Source organism: Vidua macroura, chromosome 3, assembly GCF_024509145.1.
Source record: "Vidua macroura isolate BioBank_ID:100142 chromosome 3, ASM2450914v1, whole genome shotgun sequence".
In the NCBI taxonomy this organism is placed as follows: domain Eukaryota; kingdom Metazoa; phylum Chordata; class Aves; order Passeriformes; family Viduidae; genus Vidua; species Vidua macroura.
In genome coordinates, this window is record NC_071573.1 from 62,272,610 (window position 1) to 62,296,415 (window position 23,806).

Below are 23,806 nucleotides of genomic sequence, written 5' to 3' on the forward strand. Positions count from 1 at the left end.
CAAAGAATTATCTAGTCCCTTACTAGTCTGTGAATCTGAGCTACTATACTTAGGCTGGCTCTGATGATTGTTTGTCTAACCTTCTTAAAAATCTTTCACAGAGATTCCCACAACCTCTCTCCCAATCTTTAGGATCTCTGAGAATAACATTGGATGTTATCATCTCATTGGGAATGTTCTGAAGCTTCCTTGGACCTTTATAACACAAGGTTATGGCAGTAAGTGCTTAACTTCATAACTTAACTTCCTACCCTTTTCAAAATGATGAAGGTGAAAGAGAGCTGGGAGGTGGCAGCTGAAGCAGACCAAAGGCTACATCAGGTGTCAGAGCTGGCAGGGAGAGTGAGCTGAGAAGAGACAATGAGACTGGAGATGCAGAGATCTGGGTGGGGAAAAACAAACAGAGCTGCCTGGGTGGGGAAGAAAAGGCAAATATCCAGAGAGATGAGGAGAAGCAGCAGCCAAAAAAGTGCTCCTTTGTTTTCACTTTGTTACAAAGGAATGCTGAAAATCCCTGCTTTATGGTTAGATCCACAATACTCTGAAGTCAATGGGATTTCAGTGGGTCTTGGATCAGGCCCTTTAAAATGAGGGCAGCTGTAACACAATAATGAATGAGTGCCATGCTGCCCATGACTGCAGTGTTATAACAGCATTGCTATACATGGAAGTGTTCCATAGCCCAGGATTTAGCTGATTAAACAGTGCTGGATGTGTCGCCATTAGAATTGAAACATCCACAGCCTGATTTACTCTGTAGCTCACATACCCCAAATGTTTTGCATTCTTGGACTAAATTTGATAGATGCCCTATCAAACTTCTCTCTTGCATTTGTTCCTCTTTCCAGGACACTCAGGTCAAAACAGTGAAGGGTTTAGGTCTCCAGGTGGTGAGAGCGAGGCTGACCCTGCTCCCAGCAGCCACATCCCTTCACATTTACTTTGTAGCAATAATGTCCAAAAGTGAGGAAACAGTTTGATGTGGGGTCTGCTAAAGCATCAACAGAAAGAAGTGGTGATGGTATCCCACTGTGGCACACATCCTGGAAGAGCCTCATTTCCTCTTCCAGCAGTGACAAATGTGTCCCTTCCTCAGAAAGTGCTCCTTACATACTAGGAGTTAGGGGAAGGACTTTAGAAGCATTAACTGTGAGTTGCGATAGAAGACAAGCGTGGGGAGAAAGATGGGTATGCGAGGATGTTCTGGCAGAGGAAGGAAGGGATAAGGCATAGGAGAGAATGACACGCTGCTCTTTTGCACATTGTCTGTGCCCTGCGGCACTGAGAGGGCAGAGTGGTCACAGTTTCCTGTGTGCTTCTCCCTGAAATGATGGGAATTCGCTGAAGGTGAAGGTGCCGTGAGTAAGTTGTGCCACAATTGTTCCCAGCTGTGCCAGGGATGAAGAACACAGACTAGGCTGACTCCTGCATGTCTACATAACATAACTGGGAGCTTGTTTAAGGACTCTCTTTGACCTGCCCTCTTCCCCAGTCATATCTGCTATGGAGGGAATAGCCCCAGCTGGTTTGGTGGTAAGCCAAAAGGTGGACCTGGACTTTGTGGGCAAGAAGAAGACCTCTACTTTATTTTCTTTCGCAGAATAGACACAGATGCAGATTTCACTTTCTGAAGCTGGAGCTTTCAATCACAAACATTTTTATTCAAGATGGAAGAGTTTAGGCAGGTGCTAGAAATTTAGTGCTGAATGAATACCTGATGGATACTTTGCAAGGGGGAGGAGGAAGGGTTCTTAAGGGGCTTGTATTCCCTTTGGCTTTTCCTACAAAGCTCAGGCATCTAAAATATAGTCAGCTAGACAATTCTGGAGCACAAGGAGGCACCAAAAGGGAAGATCAGAAGAGAAAAAGAGCTGAGTTCTATCCCTTATTTGGTTTAGTGATCTGAGGAGGACAGCTCTCATATTGTTCACATTTTAATAAAAGAATGCAATCAGCTTTTTTCTGATTCACTTCCCTTACAAGAACAATTGACCACATACTTCTGTCTCAGCTTTGAACCTATTCCTGTTAATATGAGGAGGTTGATGCTTTTTACCAACAGCATACCCAGCACATTTTTTATAGCATGCTCCAGAGGAGCTCAGGGCATCTGAGTCACCTCCCCACTGCTCCTCAGGACAGGGAATAGGCAGAAGGTGGCAAGAGAGGAGCTAGCAGCAGGAAAGGAGAACGTCTTCCAAGGAGCACAGAGACAGTGTCAGCCCAGCACCCTGCAGGGCTTTAACTAATTTTGATATCTGAGGGCACAACTATTTTCACCTGACTGTTCATCAAGATGCATATTATTCAGAGATCACAACCTTGGCATGGTGCATGTGTATAGAGGGTGTGCATTCATGTGGAGTACCATATACAGAAGCACACAGCATGGACGTACTGCCTGCCTGTGTGGTTCATGTGTGTTTGTCAGAACTGGGAGGTTTGATGAGAATTTAATGTTCACAGTAGCACAAACAAAATAACTCGTCGTGAAATTGAACATTACTAATAATCAGTTCAGATTTTAATGTTTCAGTTTGCAGGTAGTAACTTAGTAAAACTTTCAAAACTGCCTATGATCAAATCTTGAAAATGCTATAAGGTTAAAAATAGTTTTTTTCCAGCCTTTTAAGCCCTCGATTTCTAGTCAGTATATCCTCTACTATTAGCTATTTTGGCTTCACAAATAATTTTTACTCATTTTGGCCTTATTTTTCCCTCTAAAGCCTATTCACCCAGATCACTTCTCTAGGTTGTGCCCATGTCTGCCAGCCAGTGGCAGTGGCAGTTGGGTGCTGGCCGTGCTCTGCATCGCTTGGGGTATCCCCAGGATGCCATTTCCCTTCGTGTTGCAGCTGGTGGATTCCCGGTCTCAGCAGCCCTACTATTAGCGGCTGGAAATGTGCTAAAGTTAAAGAGTCAAAACCCTTGCAAGGAAAGGAAATGAGAAGCCCTCTTGGCAGCAACAAATGGAAAATAAACAACCAAACTCTTCACAAGACAGATTCCTCAATTATAGTAACTCAGGCTCACAAAGGCCAGAGTTAGGACCCATTGGCATATGCAATATGTAAACACAGGGATGCAGTAATTAGCTTCGTGTTCATTTTGAGGTTTCAGAAGCCCTGTGACCTGCCATGGAGTAAGGTCATTAACCATAACCACACTAGTGACCTTCACACAGGACACCCCATCTCTCACAGTTACACGAGTGAACTGTGTACTGGGACATCTCCCTAGCTCACGTGCTCCAGCCCTCTTGTTTTAAATGCCACTGAGCTATATATGAGTGAGAGGATGTGACTTATGGAATGGACTGTGATAGGAATATCTTTCCCACATAGCCATGCTTAGGACTTAAATGTGATTAAGTAAAAGTCGTCAATACCAGAAATATTTAGAATTGTAGTGTTTTTTTTTTTTTTTTTTTTTTTTTTTTAATCAGAAAAATATTTGCTTAAAAATAGTACTCTGAGGAATCACGGAAGTGGTGTGGACCTCCATTGCCTTGGGAAGATACTTTTACCTTTGGAGTATAGAGTGTATAGGGGTAGACTATTCATTTGAATAAGTAGATGTACAGCCATTACTACACATTTATCAACAGAACAAAACACTGCTCTGACCTGATTTTGCCAAGACTATGTAAAATTAGTATTGAACATGAGTAGTTTTCAAATCCAATTTTTGTTTTACTGTGGCTGACCTATGGTTCCCCTGAAATGCACTCGTCCTGCTTGCAGTCCCTCCTCACACCACAGCCAATTGAAGACTTCTTCAGACATTGTCTGATTAATATGTTTGGAAGCATTATGTGGATATAAAAGGTAGAAGAACTAGTACAAAGAAACAACAGAAATTAGCTGAGTCTCAGTTCTCTAGGCTATTTAATGGAACCTGCAGTTTTATATTCACATGTATGTTGTGCAGTATAGAAGTTATTATTTTAATTTATTTACCCAAAATTTCTGCACTTCCTCATTAAAATTCCTTAGCAACAAATCTTGTTCCCTTCTGTTCACCAGTCTGCATCTAGAATTCAGCTCCTCACCTCAAAGGCATTTTCTCTCTCTTATTCCTGCTGTAAACTTAAAAAGAATCATAGCATAGCGTCTTTATTCTCCTTAGAGCTTAAACCATTAACTGGCAAATTACCTCAACTCCAGGGGGCTGTAGTCTTTTGAATTTTGACTAAAATTATCCCTCTTTCTCTCATAACTGTATCCTGCTTTCAGACTGTACGAGATGACAACTGCTACATTCCACAGTGAAAAAGAAGCATTCTATTCTATATTCACCCTCCCATGTCTTCATGTCTAATGCTTGAAATTTTGCCTATCAGGAACAGGAACTTTCTTTGGTATGTATTGGCACAGAATGGGACACAGTTAAATTAATATTGCTTCTGTCCTCTGAACATCTAAACACCACCAGTGTGCATAAATTCAATATTAGAACGAGAAACAATTGAAAGGTATTTATTTGCTTACAAAAATGCAACTGTGTAACCAATGTCATCTACCTATTGGCTTGCATAATACCTAGATTTCTAAGGTGCCTTCCGTGTTCATACCTAATACTAATTTGGTGAGTTCTTTTATTATCTTCAAACTGATGAAAACATATTCTCTGAAAGTACTTGAAACTGTCTGATTGCTGGGGGGGTTTAGCTGGGACTCAACAGAAAGTCATATGGTGAATATTCTCTTCTTGGCAGAATTAGTCATGAAAACATGCAATTCTTTCCCCACAAATACTTTTGTATGCAGAGTATCGGAATTTCAGAATATTTGTCTTTCATCCAGTAAAAGTCAATCTCATACATTTGAAGACAGTAGTCCAAAGGAACTTGTGTTAGGTCAGAGCACATTTATTAAGGCAAAGAAATAATGTTGATGGATAATTTGAAGTGTTTGAGGAGCTCTGAAAGTTTTGCTTTTCCAGTACATCTATGTGCCATTTGCCATTAATGGACATGGCTACAGGAAATGCATGTTTCACTTTCTTTCTGTCAATGAAGGGTAGGAGCCAAGAACGTATTATGCGTGGGAAGGTAAAAGTTACAGTACACTACACTGGGTGAACAAAACAAAAGGTGTGAGGGAAAGAAAGGAAGAAGAAAAATCTGGAACTTAATATCATATAGTCATGCAGACTAAAAAGAATACAACATCATGGGATTAAAAGAGGAGAATGATGAAATAAATTACAGTGAGGTTTGGATGGGACTGAACTACAAAATGAGCCTGTATGTGAAACACATGGGAATTACCATGTCAGATCACACTGGGATCGACTAATTTAGTGCTAAAATAAGTGAAAAGAACCTTTTAGACTAACTGAGCTATTTGTATCCTCATTATTCCCATTTGTTTGCATCTATTCTGAAAATATTATCATCTTCACACAGTAAAATATCATTGCATAGCCAGTGAAGGGGAAATAAAGGGTTGCAAGACATCTCATCAACTTCAATGACACACCAGCAGATGGAAACAAAGAAAAAAAGCCCCCTTCATCTGCTTTATCTCGTTTTGCGTAGTTGTTCCAGAGACATGTCCTTGCTGCTGTGTGATAGCAGCGCCTTCACTGAGTAACATCCTGTCACTGACCTCAACGTCTCGAGCAAAGTCATTGAGGCATCTGTGACGAGCACACCCCGTCATCATGTGGTCTTTGACCTAAATCCCTTAGCCACAGACATCTATCCAACATGGAAACAGCCAAGAGTGACCGAGCTGACCCTCTCTTCATGGTCATGGAGAAAAGATTAGCAGCACTGCTGGTCACTGCCGGCTCTGCTGCAACACTTCAAAAGCCAATGCCATGAAAGTTCAACTCTAAAGCAATGCCTGAGTGGCCATGGGGAGTTGTACAATACAAAAGAGCCATTTCAATATTTCTCAACAGTAAATACAAACTTATTGACGTTCCCTTTCAAGTGTTTCTGTTGTCACCTCCTTCTGCACTCACTGACAGGGCATAGCTAGCCTTAAGAACAGAGTCTAGCTTGCTTTCTTGGGCAATTATTCTATTGTTCAAAGGGGAATAAAAATTTCTTTTTGTGTAATAAGGGACAGTAGCAGTAGGGAAGATATGTTGCCTGGAGATTAAGTTGGAAAGCTTTATTTCCTCATTTCAGTAGGAATAGAAAGACAACTTACAGCTTAATTCTTACCTTCCTAGCTTGTCGCCAAAATTCATCCCTTGAAGCTCTTTTAACCTGATGTTTCATATGTAATATTCCTCAGTTTTATTAAGAATTATCTTTCTTAAAAAAAAAAAGTTCATCTCCCTGAAGCAATAAATGTGAATGGAAAAGACTTCTGTGAATCTCAGACACAGGCATACAAATCCCAAGGGCACAGACTGAGTGTGAACACAGGTTCCTCATTTGAAGGAATTATCGACTGAGTGCAAAGCAGGCTAGAATGTAGACTTTGACTTGCTCAAAAGAGGAAAAAAAGCCCACCTTTATGCATATTGCAGAAAAGAAGGAAAGAAAAAGATTCATGATTGTGAACAAATTCTTGTGGTGCACAGTATTTTTCAAGTAGGGTTTGGCTCAAATCCCATAAAATAAGAATGGATAGCAAAATACGTGAGCAGTTTCTTCTAAAGTTCTTATTACACAGGAACAGCAGGCATTTCTCAAAGAGAAATGTCTTGTCCAATCTGAAGCGTTTGCCAAATTGCTCTAAGCAAACACATAATATCGCCTCAAAAAAAAAAACCCATTTTCATAGTTCAAAATTACAGTTCAGTCCCATATTTTCATCTCTGTCAAGATTAGGCTTTGGTAGGGAAAAAAATGTGGACTCTTTTTTCCAGTTACAGTGGGCTAATGAGAGGCTGTTTCAAGTTGTGCCACTGTGTAGAAACAGAAGCAAGCATGGACATTTTGAACATAGAAATCTGTAGGGTTTCTAAAGGGAATCAGTAAGTAGGTTGTCTTGACTGTGAGCTTGACACAGGTACAGATCTCTACCTCTTCAGGATGCTGCCTGACTCAAGGAGAAGGAGGTGATAGCTATGCCCTATAGATAAGTAGATCTACCCAGTTCTTGGGTGAGGAGGAGTCACCTGTAGCTATCTGGTCCATAAGATCATCCTTCTAACTACAGAATCACAGAATCAGAGAATATGCTGAGTTGGAAGGGACCCTCAAGGATCATCAAGTCCAACTTCTGGCCTTGAGCAGGACACCCCAACAGTCACACCATGTGCTTGAGAGCATTGTCCAAATGCTTCATGAACTCTGTCAGGCTTGTTGCTGTGACCACCTCTCTGGGGAGCCTCTTCCAGTGTCCAATGGGTGAAGAACCTTTTCCTGATATCCAACCTAAACCTCTCCTGACACAACTTCAGGCCATTCCCTTTGGTCCTGTCACTGGTCAGCACAGAGAAGAGATCGGTGTCTGCCCCATCTCTTCCCTTCACGAGGAAGTTGTAGACAGCAAGGGGATCTCCCCTCAGTCTCCTCCTCTCCAGGCTGAACAGACCAAGTGAAAATGACCTCATCTGTTCCCCATAGGGCTTCCCCTCAAGGCCCTTCAACATCTTTGTGGCCCTCATTTGGACTCTCCCTAGTAACATGATTGCCCTTCTCATGAGGTACATCCCCAGGGAATGAGATAACCTTCAAAAAGTTTACGAGATCCAAGCCCCTTGAGTGTTTCCCAAAGTCATCTGCAGCAACCCTGGCCATCATTTAACAGTGGAACAGTGGGTTGTTACTTGGTACCAGCAGCTTCTGCTGACTCAGAGATGTTCACATGGAGGGGAAGTTGCTCCACCCCTTCTACTCACCCTCAGAAGGGGTGGGAGGAAAGAGAGAAGTAGATGAGATGTGGAAATGGGAGGGACAGAGAAAATGGGAGGAAAGGAGAAAAGGAAACAGTCCATAGTTCCTCCAGAGTAACTTCATTGAGGACAGATCAAGTAACTTCCCCTCTGCAAGAAGGGGAGAATAATCAAACAACAGTATCTACTGCGTGGAATTTATTAAATTATTATTTCATAGGCTTCTTAAGCATCTCCCAGTCTTAACATATGTGAGGCCATTCCCTCACTGCCATGCTGGGGAATAAGTCCAACAAGCTGCCTTGCATGGAGGGACAGTTCTGCTGGCAATCTTGCTTCTCGGGTGAAACCAAGTGGAGTTTCCCTTTCTGCCATGCAACGCTGTGATCGTTCTCCCATGCTGGGACTCAATGACCCAGATGCAGATGGCAGGATCAGGTTGTGTTGTTCAGCCAGAGCTAGTAAAAAAGAGTTCAGGCTAGGAGAAAGGCCACAGCACTGCATTTACAAGAGTTAAAATCTTGTAGGGAAGCATGAAATAGGAATTAGTTTGAAGGAATCCCTCTGTTGAAGCATGAAACTTGGCTGCCTGATACCCAACAGATAACACCCACCATGATGTGTTTTATGATGGATCTGTTTGTTCTGAGCACTACAATGCAACTTTTCATCTTGGCAACTCTGTCAGCAGACAGAATTGAGAGACAAAATGCCTTCCCTTCCAGCCCACCCTGTCCTCTCTAGATCACACAAAGCACATTTTTTGAGGAGTGTTAGGATTTTATTTACTGCAGACAAAGGCATCATTCTCTCCAGCCCAAAAACCACCACATCAATGGCAGCTTTGATGAAACCTGAAATTGGGGCCTAAGAATTCAGGTGTGAATTATTAGAAAAACATCATATCAATCGCATATTATGATGATGATAACTTGGTACCTTTTCCTTCCTTCTGACATCTCTTTCTTTGTACAATACATTTTCTGCTCTCAGCTGTAGCTGGGCAAGGATTTCCCCTTGCTGATGGATGCTGTATGATCTCTTTGACCCTTACTTCATTTCCTCTTTTGAAACCACAAGTTTTTCCTTTCTTCATGCAAGGGCTCCATGGACTCCACTCACTAGTTTCACAGTGCACTGCAATAAACATAGAATAAACTTAGCCTGACCAATATATTTTTGTATACAGAATACATATGGTACATTATTTTCATTCTGCATCAGCCAAAAGGTGGCAAAAACTAATGGAATTAATCAGTAGTGAGTTGCAGCAATGAATTGACAGAAATTGGACTGTTAAGAATATGCAGCACAAAATAATGTCAAATAATTATGACAGTTACTATTTTCTACTCACTGTTTTACAAGGCAAATTCCTGACACAAGGCAATAGCAATGCAACTGGTCTCAATGGAATCAGTTACTGGGATTTGTTCTGACTTTGCTTTGATTTGATGGAGATGTAAATCCTTTTAGCTTTGGTGGAATAAACTTTGGTCATGCCTGTGTCAAAGATGAGTAAAAGCCATTGGGTCAAGCTGCTGCAGCTTGTCTCAAAGGTGGAAATTTAGAAATTGATACTTATAAAGAACCAACTGATATCAAAAGGTGTTATATTGGAAATCAAGTGTCTTTGGCCATCTAAAGAGCCATCATCTGTAGCATATACAAGCTAGTAAAAGGCAAAGCAGAGCAGAATTTGGGTCAATGTGAGTCTTCAAGCTTTTCAGAACGGTGCAGGTTACCCTTTCTAAACCAGAGTGATGTGAATGTGCATCCTGTACTGTTTGGAAGTCAGAAGGTGTGTCATTTCACACTTGTCCAAAAAGTGTAAACAAAAAATGGGAGTAAACTTGGAAGGCTAACAATATACTTTTAATAGCTAAACTTCTCTTATGCCATCTCACTATCTTTTTCTTTAAAAAAGAAAGTGTATATATATATATATATATATATATATATATATATATATGTTTTCTTTAAGTCCAACTGCATGCTTAAGATTATAAGTCACCACTGAAGAAGGAAAGACTTCCAGCTCCTCTATAAGGAGGAATTAGCAAGTCAACACTTTTCCAGATTCAGAATTTAATTCTAAATTTTCTGAAACCTAGAAATGTAGCAGACTTCAGGCAATCTCTGAACCTTCCTTCAGTGGATTGTCATATGTGTAATTTTTTTCATGTTGCACTGGAGCTCTTCTGCTAAAATAATTGGCTTTCATGTGCACAAAAAGGTTCTGTTTTTATTCCATAGCTTTAAATGGCTTTTCCTCTCTGAGACTGACTCATTGTTAAAGCAGCTGAGTCTACAGCAGTTGGAAACAGCCATCAAGAAACAAAAATGATCCCTTGAATTTTTTAAAGATTAAAGTCTTTGCTTGAAAATAAAACCATAAAAGCCTACACTACCACCTGAACTAATATATATTTGAGAAGGAAAACGCCAAACTACTGCGCATTATTTTTATTCCTGCATTATTTCCCCTCCAAAACACTCGATGCCAGAGAGAGCTATGTGCATGATACTGTGAAGAAGATTTCTATCATGGCCAGACTGTGCCTAAGTGCTCCCTGGATGCTGGTGGCTGAAGAGGTTACAGCTTGCCCTGCAGCTCACAGCCCTCAGACACCACAATTCACAGCCGATGTACTAAAATAAGCTGAACCCTGCCACAGCTTCAGTGTGACCGTGGAGGGGGATGCTAACTGCAGCTGTTCACAGACAAGCATATCGCTTGCTCTTCTTTCATTTTTAGGGATGGGCGAAGGATGGAGCAGACAGTTAGGTGTGGTGACCTCCGAAATTGCTCTTGGGTGAATAATTGGAGCTTTTGAATCAGTGGCTCAACGTACAAAAGCAGGTCTCTTCTCCACAGCCAGTGAGTCACAATGACATCAATCTCACTCCTTCAGTATCAGTGGCACCCTATTTAGTGTTTCATTTTAATCCTCATTTTCTGAAGTCAGGTGATTATGCACATATACCATTTTGGAGAGTGGAGTTTTTTTGGTGGGATGTTTCCTTAATGTGTTAGTTTCTAGCCTTCACCATTGAAAAGGTAAGTTCAAAATGTTGTTCCATACATACTTTGAAGGCTCAGGTGGTAAAAGGGAGCTAAAGTAAAACCATTAGTATTTTTTATCTTTTTTAAACTACATGTGGGATCTGACTCAGGGTTTTTGAAACTTTGATATTAGTGGTGCTGCATAACACTATAACCAAGCAAGAGATGTATGTCTTGCTACCTCAGAGCAGACCAAACAGGTTGTCCTTCCTCTGGCAGAATTGCCCTTAGCATCAAGGTTGTGTTTGTGGGACACAACCAAGTTTGTGCCTCTTGTGAAGTGGCAGACTTGGGAAATACCTGGAGTATTTTGTGCTGGGGAATGCATCTTGTTATGAAGAACATTTTCATTTCCTTGGTGTTGTAACTGATTATGCCTTCCTTGGATCCCACATCCCCTCTGAGAAAACGAGGCAGGACATGGGGAGCAGACTCACCGATGCTGGTGCACTCCATCGTGTGATTGTTGGCTTCCAGCCCATCAGGGCACTTTTCAAGGCACTTTCCACTGTATAAGTAAAACCCACTTTTGCACTTTGTGCAGAAGTTTCTGGTGAAGCAGGTATCACAGTCAGCTTTACATTCTGAAATGCAAACAGTAAACAACAACATTGTTGCTCTTTGCTATGAACTGCCATGGGCTCTCTCACATACACCAGACTCACACAATTATAGCAATGTCAGACAATCCTCAAAGGAAGCACATTATGTTAGGCCTTCTTCCTGGCCAGTACACATGGTAAGGCCAGCCACAAGTGACCCTGGCATGGGAGAGAATTTAGAAGGGCTGGCCTGATGCTGAACAGCCCCACGCTGCTAATCTTCTTGGAGATCTATGCAAATGGCAGGCAGAGCAGAGCACATGCGAATAACACTGTGCTGCTTCTGCCCTACCCTGGCACCATATAGGTACTAATTAACCCCATGGTACACAAGTGCTGGATCAGCTCCACACTCCTATCTTCTGTCTCCAGGAGATAAAAAAATATTCATCTAGGAGAAAAAAAAAAATATGCCAGAATTTAGAATCTGTTTAGGAGTGGCTTTGATCAACATATCTTTTTTTTTTCTTTAAATGGTTCCCTGATGTTCAATCAGATGTTCTGTAGTATTTAATGCATTCTCTATATGACTAGCCAAATTGGCATTGCTGATATATTTCCCAGTTCTCACAAATTTTTAAGAGAAATGCATAAAACCTTATGTATGACACGGCTCATGTTTGATATGCAAGGCCACACACTGCTAAAAAGTGAGCAAATACTTTGCAGTGTCAAGTTACTCTGTAAGACTTTGCTCTGGGGTCCATTCATTAAATAACATTTATTACCAGGTAAAAACTGGGAGAGTTTCTTGGCCATCGCTCTTATGTTTTTATAGAACCTGTGGGATTAAAAATAGTGAATTCAACAACAAAAAGAAGAGTGGAGAGGATATTGTGATCTTTTCCAGTTCATTTATGGTTCAAAAAGCCATAGTGGGGTCAAAATGTTGCCTGAGCAGTATAGATTGGCTTCTCTGTCCCTCAGCCCAGAGACAACACAAACCAGTAAATTCCCCCAAATCAGCCTGAAACCTGGCCAGCTGAAGCCGTGCCAGCTTCTACAGGCATTCAGAGGACTACAGTGAGTGTGAGACAAGCTATAAAGAGACCAGGGCAAACCACATCTCCAAAGAATGCCACCTGCCACCTTTTTTCCTTGTCACAGGGGTCAGGCAAGTAAGGGCAGTGGGTTAAACAGCTCCAGCCACCAAGATTCAGCATTCCTAAGTTCCCTCTCTCTCTTCAGAGCTGCCGGTATTCTCTTGCTTCTGGAGGGCAGTGCCTGGTGCCCACCAGTGCTTCCCCTTCACATGAGGATGTAGAGGAAGACGAGGCCATCACCTGGGTTCTAGGCAGGTCATTCATGCAGAGCCAGGATCCCTGAGCTTTAGGCTATTTTGTGGTCTTTAACTTCTTGCTTGGGTTAATATTTACTGTGCTACTACAAAGAACTGAGCAAATAAGGACATGGCCTGTCCGTCTCCTTCTCTGTTGACTTGACTCCTAAGGAGACACAGCATTCAAGAGAGAACAAACAAATCCACGTGCTTCCCCTTTCCCCAGCACTTACTTGCACACTTATTAATGTCGGGATACCGTGTCCCATAGTATCCACTTGGACACGAGGAAAGGCATACTCCAATCTGTTTCATGCCAATCCTCTCCAGAACAAAGAAGAGCCTGGGCTTACATGACAGGCATCCATTGTAGTCAGAGCATGTAGCACACCCTCCTTGGCAACCCTGGCTCACATTAGGATGCACTGAGAAGAAAAGAATTAAAAAAAAAAAAAACTGTGAGAAAACAATACATTAAACAAGACCATGAAATAATGGTTCCTCTGCACTTGGAAAGGTGGACCATCCATCTCTCTGACAGCTCTTAAAGATTGCTTCATTTTTTCTTGTGTCTCTTATGATCTGACTTGTCATTTCAGACATTATTTCATCTGCATAAAAATGAGCTCAGCTGACATTTTCACATATTGCAGAAATGATCCTTGAAATAAACTGTATGGAACAGCAGCATTCTAGAGAACATTCATTTTTCTTTTCCTTATTTTCAGGGTTTTTTTCTGCCTTGTGTGCACTTTGGCTCAGCAGATAAATTCATGTTCACTTATTCTTACTTTTCCTAGTTGGATGATTAAAAATCGATCTAGTGTATAATTTCCTTCATTGACTAAATGCCATTTTATTTGAGTTCTACTCTGCAGGAATATGCTCTCGTAAGATCTGATGATACTTTGCCTTAAAAAAAAGACATAGGAGAGCCATCCTTCTCACCCTCCTTCTTTCCCTGGAATGTTCTCTCTGGCATGTTTTTAATCTCTAACAATTACAACCTGATGTTTAGACTTAACTGTGGCATTTACTCTGCTCCAGTCTCAGCATGTAGCATAGGTAGGATTATATTTGCCTTTCAATTGAATTGTTCTGATTCTTCAGACAAGGAAAGCAAAATTTATTACATTCACTGCCTTACTCCTTTAGGGGCTTGGGGATAGCAGGAAAGAGGATGCTGTTGCAGATTATCTTTTCAGTAGCAGACATTAATCTGCTGTGTGATACAATGAAGTGTATTGCTTCTCAGTGGTAGAGAATAAAGTTTTGCATCCTCCTGTACTTTAGAAGTTGTTACCTACTTTTAATTCCTTCTTGCTTGCTTTCTTAAAGAAACTGAAACTAAAAAAAATAATGGAGCTTCAAGTAACTCCAGACCCTGTGTTCCCTCTTTTTTTGGCCTTGTCTTGAATGAAAAAATGGTCATTTTCTTAAGTGCAAGCTTTAATCTCTCAGCCTAACACATCTGGTTATATTTCATATATAGAAGAAATATAGTCCTCATTTACATGTGTACCTTGTATTTCTAAATACTATTGGCTTCCTGTTCTGCCTTCTCCTCAGGCAGTGATAATTTTATAAATATGCACATGCATGGTGTGATTGCCTATTTTAGTGCTTTGATTTTATTTTGATCTGCAGACACTGCTAAATAGCTTGCACACACGATTAACTTGTCTTTTTCAACTCCTTTCTGTGGTGCCCATGGAGGCAGACCAGGAGTCCATATGAATTCATGGCTTACAAGTTCAGAGGCACCACTGCCTGCTGCTCTGGGCAGGGCTGCCTGGCAGGGAAGTTCAGGAACACCTCTGTGCTTTGTTCACTTACACTCTCTGCAGAAATGACATGTCCCATGAATGGGAAAAGCACTTTGCTGTGCTCTGAGGTTTCAATGACAAGTCCTGCGATCTGAAGAACCTCAAAGGGAATTCAAGTTCACTCTTCCTCTTTCATAAATAAAATGAGGAATGAGGGCTATTTCTCTCAGCAGGGCTGGACATACATGAGATGTACAAACTTTGGCCTTGCTGTGCACAAACAATTTTCGTAAGAATACAAGAACTCAATTCTCTGTGCACACTGAGACACTCATTTTGTAGCATAACCTAGAGGAAATTGTGTTTACAATGAGGACATGACACCACTATGAGAATAAATGACATTCAGCAGTGAGAAGTTGCAACCCCAATTCAGTTATCATACTTGCTTTCACTAGACTCTCAAAATACAGGGTACTTAATAAATGTAACACATTTTTTTTTTCTGAAAACATTCCAAAGGCACAGAGCTTATTGATTTTGAAATTAAGAGCCTAGGAATTTTTTTCTTTTTAAAGTTAAGTTAATGGAAATTAAGTAAATCCTTGTCTCTCTCTCCTCTGTCTTGTGGCCCTTGTATGAAACTACTTTAAAAGGCAGATGCAGTAATGTGATCTAAGAAGCTGACATTATTTAAAAACTATCTGTGATTTTCCTTCATTTAGTCTGACACTTGGATGAAAAAGCAGCTGAAGTACAAAATATTTGTCATCAAAGCTGCTGTGTAAAATATGGATGATCATTTTTGACAGGAAACATATTATGTGTGAGCACCTGTGACACATCATTATTAATAGATTCTCTTGACAGAGAAAACATTATGTGCAACTGCTCTGAGGTCAAGATGTGTGTGTGAGCTGAGACAGGCAATACTTTACTATTGAAATATGATAATTCTCTATAGCTAAGATCCATTACATGGCCAATCTCCATCTCCCCTTTAACTCCAGAAATACTAAGTATAAAATAAAATGTACTCCTAGCCATTTTCACAATTTCTGCCTCTTTCCATGCATTCCAGAAACATCTCATACAAATAACACAGCAAAAAAGGAAAGCATAGTTCCAAATGGAGAATGTTATTGCTAGTGTTATGGAGCAAAGAATAGGACAAAATATGCAAATCAAGCTCCACTGATTTCATGTCATGTTATAACTAAATGTGTGAAGCCAAGTAAGCTCCTGTTCTTGGAAATTCTTAAAGAAAAATATCACTGAAAAGTCGAAATTAACATTTTACATGAAGCATGTGTTTTTTCTCTTAAAAACTATTAAAGAGATGCACTTTTTTTATTGTCTCTTATTTCATCTGACTTTTTTTTTTAATCTTGTATCTGTGTAATAAAATAGTTTTTCATTTGTCTTGCAATAAGGGTAGGCCCTTATTCTGACCCAGGCAAGAATCAAAGCAGGGAGGGACAAGCCACATGCTCCAGAAGCTGGCATTCTTTGAAAGCACTGGGCTTTGTCATTAAACACGGAAGAAAAGAAATTGTGGAGCAAAAATATTTGTGCCTAGAGAATGAGATAATGTGCTTGAAATTAGGCATCTCCAAGCTCCAGCTGAAGATCTTGCTCTTGTTACCTCTCAGCCTCCTCCCTGTATGGTTCAGATCCAGATGCTTGCCATATCCTTGCAAGGTATGGGCCAATCCTTCCCCTGCTGCAAAGGCTGGGTGGGATTGGAGGCATTCCAGAATCCATTCAATCTTCTGGGTACAGAACTGGCCCTTACTCTTCCTCTCTCATTGCAGCAAATTGTTAGTACCTGAAGATCTCAAGTGCTTCACCAACTGCAACCATAACCCCAAGGAAGCAACCAGAAGTTTTATCTCTTTTGTGTCCCTGTATCAGACACTGAGCTCAGAGTTTAAGTGATGTGCCCCAGGAAGCTGGAAACATAAACCCCATCTAGTGAAATCCAGTCACGGTACACCAGGTGTAAGCATTGCTTCGAATTTCTATACTAAGGTAAAGAGTAGAAATGGGTAAGTAATGTATATCCACCTTAACAAACACTTTGAAGTGAAAAAGCAGGTGATAAAGCATGAGGAGAGCACAGACCACTCCTGTTAGCCACAAATTATAGATGTGGTAAGAGGGATGAAGAGAGATTCAGTGCCTTGGCAGAGCATCGGGCACTGTGGCCTTGTGGGTTAGACACTGGTTGCAGAACCAGGAGGTATGGAGTGTAGCATTGCAAATATGTCCAAGACATTCTCTTGCTAAATACACTTGCTTGAAACTACTTGGTATTTGGTGCAGCCTGCTCCATTACAAAGACAAAAAAAAAAAAAAAAAAAAAAAAAAAGAATATATATATAAAATATTCTCAACAACTTTCAGAACTGACTCAATGGGGATGAAATATTCCATGTATGACCCTACTAATCATTGAGTGCTCCACCCTCTTGTATCCAAACACTTTCTAAGCACAGTGAAATCATAGACTCACAGGGATGGAAAATGCAGCATAGCAGTGGGCAAAGCAAATGGTGGGAGCACAGAGACCCACAGACAAGTTCTTTCTCAGCTCTTACACAAACATCAGCCAGAAGTGATACAAACTATTCATTTGTGGACTCATGACTGGCTATAGGTCCAAAATCTATTCCTTCTTTTTTCTTTTTGTAAAACTTAAATACTGGAGATTAGAGAAGACCCTAAATGAATGTTGAACTATTCCCATCTCCTGTCTGGCTTTAAGCTCTTTTTTTCCCGGAGGGCTCTTTTTGTGCAAGCCATTTGCTTTAAGTCTCATTAGCAAATGAAATCTCAGAATATTTTCCAAAGACCTACTCTAGAAACAATGAGTCGTGCTCTTTGTTAAAAGTAGAAAGTTAAGGATAAGGAGCTGAGTTTGAATCTGAACTTTCGTGGACAAGAAGTTAGATTTTGACCGTGTGTAGCAAATGAATTCTAAACCTTTGCAATGACATTTTTCAATCAGTTTTACTCCATGTATAGATTAAAATTTATGGGATAAAAAAAAATGGAAATAAGAAAATGCAGGAGAAATCCAGCTGGGCATACGTTCTGACAGCCAGGGGAAAGCACGGGGTAGAAGAATATTCTTTGCCCATTTGCCACAGCTGAGGTGCGCGGTCTCATCACCGCTCTCCAACAACAAGATATCCCTTTAGAGGTTTGCTCTTAAAATGGATGTGCTAGGCAAATGGAATCCATCCCTGCTGCTGCTCCTGGTTTCTCAGGCTTGCGTGTTCTCACAGGAAATATTTTCACAGCAGAGCTGTTCTGGAATTCAGCCTTCCCAGCTGGGCTGCCCCTTGCTGGGAGAGCCAGACCCCACCTCAGCTTTTACCACCATGCAGCACCCACAGGGACATTAGCCCTTGTGTTGGTGGGATTTGGTATGGGAAATCCCATGGGTTCTTGTGTCATTCGATTGCTCTGGGTGCTCACTTGCGTTCCTTTCTCTTTTCCTTGCCTAGTGAGAAGCAGCTGCCTGTGGTGGTGGCCTGAAAACAATACTTCATGTAAAGCAGAGCTACTCTCAATCATGCAGACCGTCCTTTAGGCAAGCGCAAACAGCATTTGGCAGTCAGCTCTTCTAATGAGAAAGTCATTAAGGAATTCAGTTTGCAAACCACAGCGTATTTCCTCAGAGTCTTTCTTGGACAGTGTCTCTTTGTGTGGAAGTGCGCTAGAGGTGGGACACACAATGGTGGGGCAAAAAGGCTGAACTGTTGTGTAGGCAACAGGCAGTGCTGAGCAAGGATGAAGCCCAGGAGTGGTAGGACAGCTCTGGGAGAGCCAGTATGCATGGGCTTGATAAATTTGTATTATCAGTGCTAAATAGATTGCCAGCCTGGGCCAAGGTGAAACCTGAGTTGAGTCTTGCAGGCTAAGCTCTGCTTGATCACTAGGCTTTAAATCACCTGCAGGGAGGCAAGGGACTGGATGTGCTGTGATAGGGGAGCAGCTGGGGAAGATAAACCTGTACATGGCAATTACTATGCTGGATTGGCAATAAGTTTACTAGGATGCAACTGAATCGGTGGTGATAGCTGAGGAATGTGGACTTGCTGTTCAGCCTCCTCTGGATCTACAGGAATCTGAGACACCCGCAAAACAGGCAAAGAGGAAAAATCAGTCTAAAAGTCAGCTGTTAAAGGCTTAATGTCTTCTGCTTCTCTTTGTCATTTGATCTTCACAAATATTTTAGAACTTCTTTCTGAGAGGGTGGTAACTCCTCCAGAGATTTGCCTGACTTCTATTCTACTTCAGACTATTGCTGCCTTCTGATATAAAACGTGTAGCAAAGAGGATTCCCGAGTGTCTTCCTATGTTTTGAAGGGAAAAGATCTTATACGAAACAAAAAAATTTTCCCCAAACATCTGCATGGCTTGACAGTATTTTTCTCTTCAAGAGGCACTTCACATCTGAGGGAAAGAAATCAATCTATTTTACTCACCAAATGTCAAGACTTCTAAAAAGCAACAGAAACGTGAGTATGGGACTGTTCCACAGTCTCAGGGAGTATTCGTAAGTGTTTTGTAGTGGTGTCCGTGAGCAAGAAGGCCCTTGGCCCAAATGGCCAAAACCTCACTGGGGATTGCCTCATCATTATTAAACACATGTCTAGCAGAGTGATCTTGAAAATTAAGTATACTGGCTGCCAGAACACATTTCCCCTGAATTCGGTTAGAAAGAGCATCAACAGGCTGAAAAATCTCACCAGGGGTGCAGAGTTGTATGCAGTCTCCTAGCATCTTCAGCACAACAGAAATCAGCCACAACAACCACAAATGGCTCCTTGTCATTCCAGAGAGTTTTGTAAATAAACTGAAAATTTTTTAAATTCTTTTCATGGAGAGAGAAGGGAAATTGGCTTTTTTTCCCCCACATACTATGGAGCACCACCAACATTCAAGGATCCAGGAAGTTTAGCCAGTATAGGAACCAAACAGGATCTCTGAGAAAATTACCTTGAACAACCTGATAGTGATGGTGATGGTGAAGGTAATACTTTCTCACATCAAGTTCTAAATCCTGTAAGCAACTACAGATATTATTTTTAGAGTCAGCTGTAGTTGTTTCCAAATACCCAGCCTTCAAGACTATACATTATGAATTTTTTCTAAAATGTAAACTCAATTACATAATCTCTGTCTTATTGTCTAGATAAAAGAAAGCTGTTATAGAAGGGCAAGTATGTGATCTATTAAAAGGACTAACCTAGTAATTGTAGTAACCTAATAATTCTATAACCAGCTGTGTTTTGACAGTTGTCAGATTCAGCTACTTGTAAATAAAGCATCTGTGCTCAGATAAAAAAGGAGGTGTGACTTTTGGAAAGAGATTATATTTGATGCACATATAGACAGTATTTTAATACTCTAGCCCTGCAAGTTGCTGTCTACTGAGTAAAGAAGCAAAAATGTAAAGGCTCATTCTTTGAAATGTGTGGTCTTTCTGCTTGATGGTAACTTTCCATCTCCCATTTTTGTGCTTCTAACAAAGGTTGTGAATGCTTAGGCTATCCTGGTGGCAGCAGAGGCTGTACCCCCCACACCCCATTTGCTTCTACTGTTTTGTTCTCTTAACATACTGGAGACTTTGATTGTTGCATATTACATAGATGCTCGTGTATTTGCAATCTGTATAAGGATCACTCAGCTCATACTGTCAACATTACACAACTACAGTAGCATTTGCAAGTTTCTCATTTCCCACAGGGTCTTTTGAGACCAGAGTTTTTCTCTCAAAGTTTTGTTTCAGAAACCACAGAAAGAACAGCAGGATGTAACAGATTTTACTTTCCATGCTGGGGACTAGGGAGAAGGGTTTAGACAGCAAAAGCCTGTAATCCCATGTCGAAACTATGATTTTCTACTACCATGTTTACAGCATTAAAAATTAATAAGCCAGACAGCAAGCCAGCCCACTGTCTTGGCGGTGCTCAGATGTGCCTTTGGTCAATTACTTAATATCCTCTTGATTTAATGTATTTTCCTAAGTGGAACTGATCAAAAGTTTGTACTGAATGAAATTATTTCTTTCTGTGTAATGATTAAATTCATACCATACTGAAGCTAACTGGAAGCCCCAAATATGCTGCTTGCAGTGGAACTGTTCTGGACTGACGCCTGCAAACATTGAAATGGAACATGTCTCTTTAAATTCAAGACTCACATCAAGATTTGAAATCATAGTATAGGTATTAAGGAGTATCACAGTGCTAGAAAATCTCTAAAAATTGTGTTCTACAACTTGTAACAAGGAAAAACTCTGATCTCACATTTTCATGAAGGAAAAAGGCTAACTTCTCCAGGCTGACTGGACCATACATCTGCCAGTGACACAAAATACCATTCAGAATTCCAAGCTGAAATTAATGATTAAAATAGTGCTGTGTAGTGACACTCAGCAAATGATGATCCAGCTGTTTTCACCTTTCCCTTATGTCACTGGGACTCACGCTAGTCTAAAAGAGAAAGAAGTCAAACATTTCTGACTGCAAAACATGAACACTATGATGTGAAATCAGATTAAACTCTGGTGGAAAACAGACGAGTCATCATCACCAGTCAGCTTGGACTCATTGACAAAAGTCCTGGGCCCCTAAAGTCAATGGTAAAACCTCTGTGAAGAAAACGGGGTGAGGATAATTTGTTAATCAACATTAGCATAGCCCATGGTTTGGAGCATAGTTATCTGATTTTTAGAGGGCAGTGTGATTGGATGGCCTGTTTAGACTGGAATTAAGAAATAGGATTAGTGAGATTTAAATAGGCATTTGAATCCTGAGAAACTGACTCAGTTCAACAGTTCTGTGTGCCTGGATTTTCTAGTGAAGTAACTATGAATGGCACGTACTTAGGGCTTGCTTTATCACCCCTTCTGCGTGCTGCCCTCCCTTTGAAGTCTGAGCCTTTCCCTCCCAACCAGCTTCACTGCCTCACACACTGACCCACATGAAAGAAATTTAGCGCTCACACCAAGCATCGTTCACTTCTCCAAAACCATAACACATCTGACATCACTGCAGTGACACACAGCAGGCAGTTTACTGTTGAGCTACAGCTGTGCTACAAAGTATTTGAGCTGAATTATTGGGGTGCTGGTGACAAAATCAAGGCTATCATCGGTTTTGTGCTAAAGCAGAGAAACTGTTCATTTTCTTTGTGGTGGTACACCACCAATTCCCTGAGGGCTTGCACACCAATCAGGTCAGTTGATTAGAAGGGAAAAATTAATTAAAATGAGTTAAAACTTCTGTTTGTTTTTTTTGGTTTGGTTTTTGGTTTGTTTATTTTTTTTAATTAATGTAACATCTGTAATAGTATGTCTGTTATCCCAAATCCAATTAACAATATAACACTGACACATCAAATTTTGTCAAAATATTTGACAAAATATTTCTATTTTTGAAGATTGTCATATTCTAATGGAATTTTATTCAATTAATAATTGTCTGAGTGGCTTTAATTTAAAATAGCAATAGCAACATTGTAAAGGTGATAAAGGATTATAAGATACAGAATTTCAATTAAAAAGCAAAAAGAAATTCTACAGTAAAAAAAATAAACGGAGGCCACCTATTGACAATAATAGGTAAACAAAAACAAAACCTGATAGCCCAATAATAATATGTAAAATCACAATTAAATAGCTAGGAAACTTTGGGTTAGTGTTATGAGTCTTATTAAACATTTTATAGTAAGAGCTGAAAAGTCAATGGTTTTGAAGCCATTTTGATGTTTCTGTACAATAGCAAAAAGATATGAAAAAATGTCTCATTTGTCTTTAAAATTTGTCTCTAGCTTAAATGGAAAAAAAACCCTCACATTTGGAAAGATTAATGGGCAAACTACGAACTGTAAATTTTAAGGATGATTTTTTTATTTGTCTAATATATTGTGTAATATCACTGATGTGCATTGAAAGTGACATCTGACATTTTATGCACAATTGAAGAAGTGGTCGTAAAAATATACTTTTGTTGAAGTATTTAATTGCTAACAGTGGTAAGAGTCACATCATTTAGGCTGGCTCAGAGCAGCATCCTGAGGATGCATGTTTAATCTTGCTCTGCATATTCAAGGACAAATTTGTAAGACACATCTTCCTAACAAGGCTCTCACACAAGAAAATTATCCATTTATTATTTTGTGGCCTAAGAGAGCTGCTTTTTCAGGTGTTGGATGCCTTAACCAGCTTGCAAAATATCCTTAGCACTTTGCAATGTGCTCTGTTGAAGAATATTTTTCTAATAACTCCAGTAATGAGGAAGAGAGGACTGTTCCATTCTGTTCTGTCAAGCTGTAACTGAATTAAGTTAAGCTGATGCAGAATGAATGATAGAAATAGAACCCATTATTGCAAATAGAACTGCCTAATATAAGTTTTACCAACAATTAGTTAGGCTTCAGTGAAAACTCAACATCCCCTAGATATTAGAAAAACATGAAATCACAGTGGTTATTTTAAAGTATCCAACATGATGAATATTTGGCAGTTCAGCTGGTGGCTAGTGGCTTGCCACCACATTGGGCTGCCATGAGACAGGGCTCGGATGTAGATGACCGCAACAACACCACTCATAATGCTGGGCTGCTGCAGAAAAATTGTGCTAAAAAATTACACAAGCAGTTGCCAAATTGGAATAAGTGAAAGGAAAGACTGAACTGTGCCCTAGAAGGAAAATATCCTCCTTGACTGGCTTCTTGACCTCCTGGACTTGCACGAAGAAAGTCAAGCCGTTTGTCTCACAGAGTAAACTGCTACCCCAAGTACCCAAAAAGCATATGCTCCTGGTGACAGCAATCAAAATCATCCATGAAGGGATCCATGTCTGAGGTAGAATAATGAACCTAGTTATCAGCTTGTAATCAGTAGACCACCAGAGCTCTGCATGATATTAGAAATCAGCAAAAAATATTGTGATGATGTCAGTTCTGCACCTCCAAAGCAAAAATACACACAGTCCAGCACGTACGAAAAAGAACCCATGTGGGAAAAGGTAAAAGGTATAGGTTAACTTTCAGCATCTGGTTACTTTGTCTTTCCCTTACAATACCACTGAGTTATGTGCCTTTGAAGAAAGTTAGGGGTTCTTAGGTTTGAAGGTTGATAAAGTTGGCTGGTTAAGGTCCCTTTCTAGCATTGTAAAGTACTAGAATCTACATTTTCAAATCTAGGGACTCCAGTGAGACAACTAATCTCCTGCTTCATTCCTGTGTATATATGCTCATTTTCAGAATG

The 23,806-nt window shown here is 40.4% G+C and overlaps 1 protein-coding gene across 1 annotated transcript in view; it reads right to left on the reverse strand.

Annotated features, from left to right (window-relative positions):
* RSPO3 (R-spondin 3) overlaps positions 1 to 23,806 on the reverse strand; it is a 58,914-nt gene that overhangs the window by 13,847 nt on the left and 21,261 nt on the right. Inside the window, exons 2-4 of the mRNA XM_053973521.1 lie at positions 12,985 to 13,176; positions 11,308 to 11,454; positions 8,743 to 8,940 (exon numbers count right to left, since the gene is read on the reverse strand). Of these exons, the coding sequence (XP_053829496.1) occupies positions 8,743 to 8,940; positions 11,308 to 11,454; positions 12,985 to 13,176 (537 nt within the window). The remainder of the gene's footprint in view (positions 1 to 8,742; positions 8,941 to 11,307; positions 11,455 to 12,984; positions 13,177 to 23,806) is intronic.